Genomic DNA, 12,200 nt, shown 5'->3' with positions numbered 1-12,200 from the left:
ACGCAACACTACCAACAGATCGTCCTAAACCTTCGACATAAGGTCGAGCACAGCTGTGCTCTTGAGTGCCCGGATAAAGGTTGTAACTGAGTCTATTTTAACAAGCTACATTTTGAGTTTCTATACACCTGTAACTGTCATACATTGGTGATTTGTTCCCGAGGAACTCTATTATCAGAGGAGTGTTGGCACGTTTGCTCCTTAATGCTCAGTGGGCATTGAGGAGATGAGCAGGAAGGATCATTTCACCCCCGGAGGTTATCTAAATTGCTAAGAATAACAGACATTCCTGTGAGCCGCTCTAAACTCGCCCCCCCGGGAAAGGACGATCAAGCCAATGGCACATGACCTCTGCAGCTGCAGGCTGAGTTTATTTGAGCAGAACATGTCGTTTTCCACACCAGCACACTCAAAAGCTCCACATCTGTCAAGTGAAAAGGGTCAAAGTCGTCAACGGAGGCTTTTCTTCACAGGCCCCTTGAAAGCGAAATCTCTTGTTTACGTGGCCTCATGTCTGCGTGTTCACCTCGTCTGGAAGCTCCACCGACGAGACTCCGGGTCACAGGTTGTCCAAACATCCAGGTTTTCCAGGCAGGAGGACAATCGGCGAGGCTTTGGCTGCTGGCTAAACTGGTCCACTTGGCGGCTTAATGAGTTTACAGAGCCGAAGGGGAGGGGGCGGTGAGCTAATGAAGCGGCCCCCAGGAGGGGGGTCCCACTGGGAGGGAGGCCCTCAGCAGCCCAGATGTGCAGGGACTTCTGCAGGTTCTCAGGAAATAAGATTCATTTGAAAGAGCGTGGCGTTAACACAACTGAGGCCACGGGTCTTTTCCCCCCGACGGCCTGTCGCTCACCACGGAAACAAACAGTCAGACCGACTCATTATCAAAGCAGTTCGGAAACACTCGACACGCTCGTACTTCGGAGGGTTTGGAGGGTTTTTAAAGCACGATCACTAAAGATTTTAGGATGGAGCTCCTGACGGCTTCATAACTTTTCTTTGTATTCTTGACGAGGTGGAAAAGCAGTAAAATGTCTCAAACTAAACTCTGCACAAGAGGACAAAAAGAGACAAAACTGTAAGACATTAGAATTTCTGACACGCTCGCGGCTGATTGACCAATACTAAAATATCTCAAAGCATCGGATGGATTTAAGAAATGCAGTGGACAAAATTGAAATCCCACTCGAGATGATTTGTAATCAGTGTGAGCGTGCTAACGTGCTAAAATAAGATGGTGACCATGGTAACCTAACCCTGTTAGCGTTTCCAACCCTTAGTGCTGTAGACGTTCTGTAAACTCGCGTCAGCCAACCAAAGCAGAGTAACTGCACATCACTCATAAATCGTGTTTGTGCGTAAGAGAAAATTAAAAATACCAGAAAACTGGAGAATGGGGCTGAAGGCATCTTATAAACCAGAGGGAATAAGCACATTTCTTTCAGCAAGTCACACCCAAACAGTTTGAAATGTGTCCCCCGGAGGTACAGGAGTGTCAGTAGACTTTATTTTGGAACACAAATGTCTTTCTTGTAGCAAAGCTGTGCGAGGACCCACGGAGTCTCCTTTTACGACGGCCTGCCTCAAAGCTTACGACCGCAGAGCTTTGATGTGTCGCCGGACGCCCCGGAGACAGAGACACGAGCAAGACGGAAGACAGGGTGGCATGTTTGACTGACCGAGACAGCAGCTTTATGTTCAAGTCAAACAAAGGTTATCAGCCAGAAGGCATGATGGGAGATGAGTTTACTGGATTATGTTCATGTTTCGATGACATGCTGCATGTTTGAGAACTGATGTTGCTTTATTTCATTTTGTTGTTTTTACTTTTCTTTCAAATAACGATGTGAAGCGGAGACTCTGGGTTGCTTTAGTCATCTCCATCCACTTTATGTCCCTGATCATGAAGATGAAGTCGTTTTGTGTCTTCATGGCAGCTGAACCATTTGGAAATCATAAGGTTTTTTCTTTTGTTTTAAGCCATAACTTGAGCCATAAAAAGTTTGCTTTCCACCTACCATGTTGCGCGAACGCTCCTAATTGCACGAGCCACAGCAACGCGATGCGTAAATATCCAGAGAACAGCATGCGCTCCGAGCCAAATGCGCAACACTCCATGGCTGGTGGCCCGGGGTTCAGAGATGGAGGCTGGCTTCAGTCTTCGGGTTCCATTGAGAGTTTGGAGAAACGGTGCGAAAGTGGCGCAAACTGTAGTTATCGCCCCTTCTCCCGTTTGATGATTACAGAAAAAAAAAGCTTTCGATTTGCGCTCCGCTCGCCGGACAACTGCGGCTTTGCTGTGCAGACGGCGCAATATGACCAAAAAAGAGGCGGGAGGAGGCACTAAACCACCGAGGAGTGTGCGCCTGTAGGTGGGTCCTCTGTGATCCCAGTCTCTCCATCCACATCACGTGCAGACATCAGTAAGTGCGCCATGTCTTCCGTGCTAATGAAAGCGGAACTCGTCCCAGCAGCGTCTCCAACACGGTAAATAAACACGTCTGAACTGTCTCGACTCGCTGCTATGGAACCACGAGGCACGGATCCGTGCGTGAAAGTGAACAAAATGTACGTGAAAACGTCAGATTAAGATAATCAGAGACGCATGTGCTGCTGCCACGTGCGTCTCTACAACAACCAGGACTCCTGAAGCCAAATGTCTGACTCATGTTGGAAGACTTTCTGCAAATCACTAAAATCACCAAGAGGACAAACATGGATTTAGTGTAAAAAACCCAAAGAAAAACATTCACTTCAGACATCTGCAGTATACATTGTACAGACACGCAGGACTCTACAGCTGTTAGTACTCAGTGTATTGTACTTGTACACTCACAGCATGTCTGCAGCTGTAGAGGAAGTTCGTGCAGCCTCAGGCTTTAATTTGGAGAAACACGAGGATAAAATAATGCACATGAAATGAATTGTTAACAGTATGGGACTGAAAGGCTTCCTTTAAATACAGAGAAGTGTTTTTTGGGATGGGGGGAGATCTAAAGCAGAGTATAGTGTGTTTATGTTGTATTTTATCATCGTACTTGTGTATCTTATGCTGCTATATAAAGTTATACAGAAGGAATTATTAAACAAACAGAATGACAAAAACCAGATGCATCATGACAAAGTGATGCAAGACAACTACAAAGTGATGCAAGACTACTTTAAAGTGATGCAAACGGACGCAAAAAGGTCTGAACGACATGCAAAAGGACCAAAACTAGATGCAAAATGACTACAAAGATGCAAAATGACTAAACAAAGACACAAAACAACTACAAAGAGATGCAAAAGAATAATGCAAATGCAGCAAAGACATCTCTTTGCTCCTTCTCGTGGCTCTTGTAGTGAGGTGCATGGGGTCCCTTAACATTTCTGTGCCCAGGGGCCCATTTTCTCATCTTCTGTCAATAACTGCAGAGTGCTGTCCTCCTCTCTCTCATCCTAAAGCACCACTGAGTTCATGACCTCGACATGTGCCTGAAAACAGGGGGAGTGTAAAGGAGGATGTGTGACATCAAAACAGCAACTTTGGAGAATTATTGGTTTCTTTGGACGACTTATCTCCTTATGTTGGCCAACCCGACAGGACACGGTGGACATAAACTGAAGCTTTTCTCCTTTTATACACCTCACAGGTCACTCTCAGGTCACTCACAGGTCACTCTCAGGTCACTCTCACAGGTCAGGCTCAGGTCACTCTCAGGTCACTCTCACAGGTCAGGCTCACAGGTCACTCACAGGTCACTCTCACAGGTCACTCTCAGGTCACTCTCAGGTCACTCTCACAGGTCAGTCTCACAGGTCAGTCTCACAAGTCAGGCTCACAGGTCACTCTCACAGGTCACTCTCAGGTCACTCTCAGGTCACTCTCACAGGTCAGTCTCACAGGTCACTCTCACAGGTCAGTCTCACAAGTCAGTCTCACAGGTCAGGCTCACAGGTCAGGCTCACAGGTCACTCACAGGTCACTCTCAGGTCACTCTCACAGGTCAGGCTCAGGTCACTCTCAGGTCACTCTCACAGGTCAGGCTCACAGGTCACTCACAGGTCACTCACAGGTCACTCTCACAGGTCACTCTCACAGGTCACTCTCAGGTCACTCTCAGGTCACTCTCACAGGTCAGTCTCACAGGTCACTCTCACAGGTCAGTCTCACAAGTCAGTCTCACAAGTCAGTCTCACAGGTCAGGCTCACAGGTCAGTCTCACAAGTCAGTCTCACAAGTCAGTCTCACAGGTCACTCACAGGTCACACTCACAGGTCACACTCACAGGTCACTCTCACAGGTCACTCTCACAGGTCAGTCTCACAGGTCAGTCTCACAGGTCACTCTCACAGGTCACTCTCACAGGTCAGGCTCACAGGTCAGGCTCACAGGTCACTCTCACAGGTCACTCTCACAGGTCAGTCTCACAGGTCAGTCTCACAGGTCACTCTCATAGGTCACTCTCATAGGTCACTCTCATAGGTCAGTCTCACAAGTCAGTCTCACAAGTCAGTCTCACAGGTCACGCTCACAGGTCACTCTCACAGGTCACTCTCACAGGTCACGCTCACAGGTCACGCTCACAGGTCACTCTCACAGGTCAGGCTCACAGGTCACTCTCACAGGTCACTCTCACAGGTCACTCTCACAGGTCACTCTCACAGGTCAGTCTCTCAGGTCAGTCTCACAGGTCAGTCTCACAGGTCACTCTCTCAGGTCACTCTCACAGGTCACTCTCACAGGTCACTCTCACAGGTCACTCTCAGGTCATGCTCACAGGTCAGTCTCACAGGTCACTCTCACAGGTCACTCACAGGTCAGTCTCACAGGTCAGTCACAGGTCACTCACAGGTCACTCACAGGTCAGTCTCACAGGTCAGTCTCACAGGTCACTCACAGGTCACTCTCACAGGTCACTCTGCGTATTCTCTGCAGTTCGTGTATTTTTAGGTGTTGAGCTTCATTTTGACAGGAAACAAATAATAACGTAGCTGTGTTTCAGCTGCAGGACAGCAGTGAAGGCCCAGGTACAACATAACTCTGTTACAAAACTCTACTACAACTAAATGTACTGCACTGAAACATTACTTCAGGAAAAGTACAAACACACTGTGAAAATACTCCACGACCAGTGACAGTACCACTACGTACTACCTCACTGAAGTAGAAGTACTAGTAGTTCTCCGTGTGGACTTCTGACTCTTTTCTTTCTGGATTAGTGGTCTCGCTGCCGGTCTTGGTCTCGCTGCTGGTCTTGGTCTCGCTGCCGGTCCTGGTCTCGCTGCCGGTCTTGGTCTCGCTGCTGGTCCTGGTCTCGCTGCCGGTCTTGGTCTCGCTGCTGGTCCTGGTCTCGGACCTGGTCCTGGTCTCGCTGCTGGTCTGGACCCTCATATCTCTGTGTTCACAGTATAAAACAGACTGTATTACTGTATAAATCCTGCGGTAGTACTCGCAGCAGTACTGGGTGTATGTCTCTTTAACAGCCTCGCCTCTTCTTGGAGTTTCCTGGTTAAACTTTATCTTCCTGTAACTTCCTCTGAACGTCGAGTCCTCCGTGTGTACTCCTTCTGAAGGTAAAGTATAAAGTACATTAAATGAAGTACCTGGTAGACTGGTGTGAGCCGTCTTTACTGTAGTCACAGTTGTGTGTGAACATGAGAGTATTAAGAGAGTTATTGTGCGCTGGTTTGAACATGAAGACGTTGTTACCGAGAGTCGCTCCGTCATTCTCTGAACGTCACACCAAAGATAATAATATAATATATAAAGTTAATGAAAGAAGCGGATTAAAAACGGTTCATTTATCTTTATTTGTGTTGATGTTGAAGAGAGTTTACCAGAACAAGATCTGAACTTACTTTAACGTTACAACCGTGAAGGCATCATAAATACAATTACAATATATATTTGTTATTTACCAATTAAATATGTATTGAAATAAAAATAAATTAAACAATACATTAAGTGTTTGAATTTATCGGATTTATTTTTCGAACGCAGCAATAAAATAATAAAAATAAAAGTGTTTTTATTTTAACCTGTAAAATAACTAAATGAGGAAGAGCCGTTGGCCCGCATTACGTCATCGCACCACGTGTCAGAACAAACACTGGGAAAGTCCCTCGTGCTGCAAAAAACAGTCACGTGGTGCCATCTGCTGGAACAAAAGAAAACTACATGTTAGTAGTAACACAGATTACACAGTAAAATACAAAAAACACATTTAATGAGTGTATATATACGTGTATTATATCCTATAATAATACGTCATAATTTATTATAGATTTAATTTTATATTAATCTGACTAAAGTAGTTAAAGCTGTCAGATACACGTGGTACAGTATAAAGTACAACATGTACCTCTGAGGTGTAGTACAGTAAAAAGTACAATATGTACCTCTGAGGTTTTAGTACAGTATAAAGTACAACATGTACCTCTGAGGTGTAGTACAGTAAAAAGTACAATATGTACCTCTGAGGTTTTAGTACAGTATAAAGTACAACATGTACCTCTGAGGTGTAGTACAGTATAAAGTACAACATGTGCCTCTGAGATGTAGTACAGTAAAAAGTACAATATGTACCTCTGAGGTGTAGTACAGTATAAAGTACAACATGTACCTCTGAGGTGTAGTACAGTAAAAAGTACAACATGTACCTCTGAGGTGTAATACAGTATAAAGTACAACATGTACCTCTGAGATGTAGTACAGTATAAAGTACCACATGTACCTCTGAGATGTAGTACAGTATAAAGTACAACATGTACCTCTGAGATGTAGTACAGTATAAAGTACAACATGTACCTCTGTGATGTAGTACAGTTAACACTACAAAATACTCAAATGGAGTATTAGTACCTCAACAGTGTACTTGTTACTGTGCTTGAATAAACTCCTCCAGTGTGTCTGCTGTTGATGGAACATTGTAACTGGTTAAACTGGTTAAACTGGTTTTCAGAGCGTGACGACTCACAACACTTCAAAACAAAGCTCTCTCTCTTATTGTGAAAATCTGGAAACAGCAAGACAACTTCCTACTTCTGACCCATTGTTTTAGTCGATATTTGTTTACATTTTGACAAATACTCTGTTAAAAATCTGTTGAATGATCTATTAGGAGTTCCCATTCGCCATGGAAGGACCTGGTCCAACTAAACCTGGACCTGGACCTGGACCTGAACCCAGCTGTGTGTCCATGAAGAGTGACAGGTCCATGAATCCGCCGCTGTCTTTCAGAAAGAGTGGCCAAACGTCCAGGTAATGAATTATAAACGCCTCTATGCTCACCTGATTTATCTTAAAAACGCTGCTTTTATTCTCTCGACCTGTAGCGGGATGCGACCTGCTGTGCTGTATTACCAGCCACGAGCTCCCTGGGTCGGCTTAGTGGTCGTACAGTCCAGTGTTTGAAAGTATATTTTTTACTTACATTCTATGCTGCCTGGGGAAGCTCCAGCTTCAAGATTACTTTACGACAGATGGATTTCTGCATAAAACGTAACTCTGAATAACCCGCGTGAGCATCCTATGTTCTCCGTTATGTGAAGCAGTGGGATGACAGACACGGATTTCCAACCTCGTATTACAGAGGTTGTTGGTTTTATTTTATGAAAGTAAGATTCAGGTTATGATACAAAGATGAATACAGTTGAAGGCAGAATGGTTTTGTGTGAAATACAATGGAAAGAAATGGATCGTTTAGACTCCTACCGGAGGCAAAATACCTCTCGAGAGTCGTTTTAGAATACCGAGCAAAGGAACCCTTCACGGTGTTGTGTTGAAATGTTCGATACTTCCAACCAAAGGAACCCTTCACGGTGTTGTGTTGAAATGTTCGATACTTCCAACCAAAGGAACCCTTCAGAGAAGTGTATCGAGGGGTGAAACCACACTCCAATAGGAAACCTGTTGGAGTGTGTGGTCCAAAGCTGATGCAAGGGAGCAAAAGTTGAAGTGAAGAGTGAAATGTCACTGCTTACATCCTGTCCTCCGCTGAATGCGGATGTAGGAGGCGCCTGCCTCTAATGCGTGGCCGCGGGAGCGGGGACGCGCTCTGCTGAGTATGAGAGCAGAAAAGGTGGGGGCTCACCATATATGGGTAGTCAGCGTTTCCCGCCTCTATCAGCGAGCTCTGCGGTCGAGGATCAGCAAGGGTGGGGGTTCATTTGGGTGATCAGTGTTTTCATATCCTGACCGGCGCAGCCGTCAACAGACCGATTGGAAACAGAAACTCCTTCCTGTTTCGAAAGCGTCTAAAACTATTTCGTGATTACGTCGTTTTCTGAGGCGCTAAACGAAGTTGTCGGCTCCTTCAAACTGGCTCGTTTGTCACCTGCTGCTCTTTAAAGTGAAGGGTGCTAGCCTCGAAGTTAGCCACAACTTTGGATCGGCAGCCATGTAGCGTTTACCCCGGAGGAAATGTCAAGAAACACCAGGTTCACACCTGCATTCTCTCTAGTGTCCACCAGGGGGCGACTCCTCTGGTTGTATAGAAGTCTATAGAAAATGACTCTACTTCTCTCTTGATTTATTACCTCAGTAAACATTGTAAACATGAGTTTATGTCTCAATCTCTAGTTTCAAGTCTTCTTCAATACAGCATGATGTTCATTTAGTACATTATGGTCCATTTAGAGTCACACAGACCATAAAGCAGGGGATGCTTTAGGGCGGGGCTACACGCTGATTGACAGGTCTCTAGCAGAGACGTGTACGGCGTCTCTACGTCATGACGACTACGTCCAGATATGGTCACTTCCTGTTCACTGGTTGCAAAAAAATAAGTTCGTGACAGTGAAATAGCCAAACTTGAGGCTTCAAAACATCAGTCCACAAACCAATGAGAGACGTCACCATGACGACGTCCACTTCTTACATACAGTCTGGAGTCGTTCCTCTTCTTGGGTACCGGGACCTTTATGAGTCTGAGGCTCTGGTTCCAAACCTCCCTGGTGGTGTGGAACTAAATAATAGCATGAGAACACTAGCTGGGTAGATAAAGGGACGAAGAGGCACTGCTAGAACTTTAATATCGTGACACTCGTTCTCCCAGAAAGATGAATAATAGAACAGAAATCTTGCAGTGTGAAGAGCTTCAGACTTTTATCTTCTTGTTGATAGCTTCTAGTCTTCAGCAGCTTCTGGAGCTGAAGATTTAATAAGTGGATCTCCTTCTCTGGTGGTCTTCCTCTCTGTCTGACAGGAACCTCATGGAACTGGACTCAGATGAACCTGAACCCAGCTGTGTGTCCATGAAGAGTGACGGGTCCATGGATCCGCCGCTGTATTTCAGAAAGAGTGGCCAAACGTCCAGGTAATGAATGATCCATGGAACCAGTGGAGCGTTCATGTACGCCTCTATTCTCACCTGATTTATATTAAAAATGCTGCTTTTATTCTCTCGACCGATTGGTAACAGAAACTCCTTCCTGTTTCTAAAGCGTCTAAAACTATTTCATGATTACGTCGTTTTCTGAGACGCTAAACTAAGTTGTCGGCTCCTTCAAACTGGCTCGTTTGTCACCTGCTTCACCAGGTTCACACCTGCATTCTCTCTAGTGTCCACCAGGGGGCGACTCCTCTGGTTGTATAGAAGTCTATAGAAAATGACTCTACTTCTCTCTTGATTTATTACCTCAGTAAACATTGTAAACATGAGTTTATGTCTCAATCTCTAGTTTCAAGTCTTCTTCAATACAGCATGATGTTCATTTAGTACATTATGGTCCATTTAGAGTCACACAGACCATAAAGCAGGGGATGCTTTAGGGCGGGGCTACACGCTGATTGACAGGTCTCTACCAGAGACGTATACGGCGTCTCTACGTCATGACGACTACGTCCAGATATGGTCACTTCCTGTTCACTGGTTGCAAAAAACAACAAGTTGGCAATGGCGAAATGGCCAAACTTGAGGCTCAAAACATCAGTCCACAAACCAATGAGAGACGTCACCGTGACGACGTCCACTTCTTACATACAGTCTGGAGTCCTTCCTCTTCTTGGGTACCGGGACCTTTATGAGTCCGAGGCTCTGGTTCCAAACCTCCCTGGTGGTGTGGAACTAAATAACAGCATGAGAACACTAGCTGGGTAGATAAAGGGACGAAGAGGCACCGCTAGAACTTTAATATCGTGACACTCGTTCTCCCAGAAAGATGAATAATAGAACAGAAATCTTTCAGTGTGAAGAGCTTCAGACTTTTATCTTCTTGTTGATAGCTTCTAGTCTTCAGCAGCTTCTGGAGCTGAAGATTTAATAAGTGGATCTCCTTCTCTGGTGGTCTTTCTGTCTGTCTGACAGGAACCTCATGGAACTGGACTCTGATCAACCTGAACCCAGCTGTGTGTCCATGAAGAGTGACAGGTCCATGGATCCGCCGCTGTATTTCAGAAAGAGTGGCCAAACGCCCAGGTAATGAATGATCCAGGGAACCAGTGGAGCGTTCATGAACGCCTCTATTCTCACCTGATTTATAATCGTGTGTGTGCGTGTGTGTGTGCGTGTGTGCGTGTGTGTGTGCGTGTGTGTGTGTGTGTGAATGGACTGTACTTGTATCGCTCTTTCCTCGTCTTTCCGACCGCTCAAAGCACTTTCACACTACTTGTCATCATTCACACTCTGATGACGGGCTAAGTGCTCAAGGACACATCGACATGGACGAGCGGAGCCGGGGATCGAACCGCCGATCCTCTGACTGAAGGACGACCCTGCTCTCCACTTCTTCTTCAATGATGAAGTCACAGTTATAACAACAGAGTAACTTAAACAAAACACCAACTAGATCACAGAACACAATGACCTCACTCAGCCCAGACACTAAGCTCAGCCTCTTACTGTGAGATGACTTCTTCATGGTGGACGTGGTCCTTCTGAGCTTCTTGGTTCGACTCAAGCTGATCAGCTCCAAGCTGTGTGGATGAACCTGTGTGTTGGCGGAGAGGGTTTTCTCAGAGAGGAAGCGTATTCTGCTTCCTTGTAAGCACTTGATTGGAAAGAGAATTTGTTCTTCTCTTTCTCTGAAGGATGTGTTTTCTTCTTTCTGCAGGTAAGTTGTCCACTTCTCTTCTTCAGGATCCAAGAACAGAGTCCATTGTCGTCCAGTGAATTTAAGACCGTGACCTCGGATGTTCTTTTTACAAACAGCAGCGCTATGTTTCTGTGCCTCCTCGCAAGTGAAGTGAACTGCGTGGAATGGCCGAGAGCTGAGGGTGAAGCAGAGTTTGATGGTTTCAGGGACAGAGTTGCACCACAGGAAGTCCTGGGGCCCTCGTCCAATTAGATCCCAGCGTTGAGCCTGGATGAAAAGTCACACCCAGGTGTGATTGAACGTTACCGGGGTTGGTGTGAATCTGAAACTCAAATCAGGCTTTTGACTGCTCTGCAGGCCTGTAGGCCCAAGTCTTTGTAGCACACCATGTCAGACCCCAACAAGAGCTTCAGACTTTTATCTTCTTGTTGATAGCTTCTAGTCTTCAGCAGCTTCTGGAGCTGAAGATTTAATAAGTGGATCTCCTTCTCTGGTGGTCTTCCTCTCTGTCTAACAGGAACCTCATGGAACTGGACTCTGATCAACCTGAACCCAGCTGTGTGTCCATGAAGAGTGACATGTCCATGGGGCCGCCGCTGAATTTCAAAAGAAGGTCCTTCGGAAGTAAGAAGCCTTCACAAAAGCGCGGGTAAGTCATCATCCAGGACAACCAGCGGAGGGTTCGGCTGCAGGGCAGCAGAGGCTGAATGGGGTTCAAAGCACTGGAGAAGAGGTTCAGCCAGTGGCGGCTGGTGGATTGTTTGTTGGGTCGGGCCATCCAATCAATTTCAGCAAATAGTATAATTCAATGCAAAAAAAAAAAAAGTATCAAAAACGCATTCGTACTTTGCAGTTACATTGTTATCATTTATTCCAACACTGACATAATAAGGACATCTTATTCATACAATTCAGTATATTAATATATATATGTCATATAATAATAATATTCAGTATAATATGATATATAAATACCATATAATCATAAATATACAATATAAATATGAATATATTATAATAAAATGTAAATATCATATAATCATAAATATACAACATAAATATCATGAATATATTATAATAAAATATAAATACCATATAATCATAAATATACAATATAAATATCATGCATATATTATAATAAAATATAAATACCATATAATCATAAATATACAATATAAAT

General features: G+C 44.9%; 2 protein-coding genes across 14 annotated transcripts in view; one reads left to right on the top strand and one right to left on the bottom strand.

The window, feature by feature from the left end:
- Positions 1–2,479, bottom strand: part of LOC306797245 (von Willebrand factor D and EGF domain-containing protein-like) — a 30,236-nt gene extending 27,757 nt beyond the window's left edge. The window contains exon 1 of the mRNA XM_079296512.1: positions 2,020–2,479. Coding sequence (XP_079152638.1) covers positions 2,020–2,119 — 100 coding nt within the window. The 5' untranslated portion in view covers positions 2,120–2,479. The remainder of the gene's footprint in view (positions 1–2,019) is intronic.
- Positions 1–12,200, top strand: part of LOC306797239 (uncharacterized protein) — a 252,033-nt gene that overhangs the window by 83,842 nt on the left and 155,991 nt on the right. For 10 of the 13 annotated variants that reach the window (XM_079296504.1, XM_079296501.1, XM_079296493.1 and 7 more), the window contains 3 exons: positions 9,193–9,303; positions 10,294–10,404; positions 11,538–11,669. In XM_079296504.1, the coding sequence (XP_079152630.1) occupies positions 9,193–9,303; positions 10,294–10,404; positions 11,538–11,669 (354 nt within the window). Of the gene's footprint in view, positions 1–5,183; positions 5,561–7,107; positions 7,248–9,192; positions 9,304–10,293; positions 10,405–11,537; positions 11,670–12,200 lie in introns of those variants that run through there. The other 3 variants (XM_079296492.1, XM_079296500.1, XM_079296498.1) reach the window with 3 other exon arrangements.

The sequence above is a fragment of the Melanostigma gelatinosum genome (assembly GCF_949748355.1).
Source record: "Melanostigma gelatinosum genome assembly, chromosome: 24".
Lineage (NCBI taxonomy): Eukaryota > Metazoa > Chordata > Actinopteri > Perciformes > Zoarcidae > Melanostigma > Melanostigma gelatinosum.
Note: the sequence above shows the minus strand (reverse complement) of the source record. Positions and strands in the feature narration are given on the sequence as shown.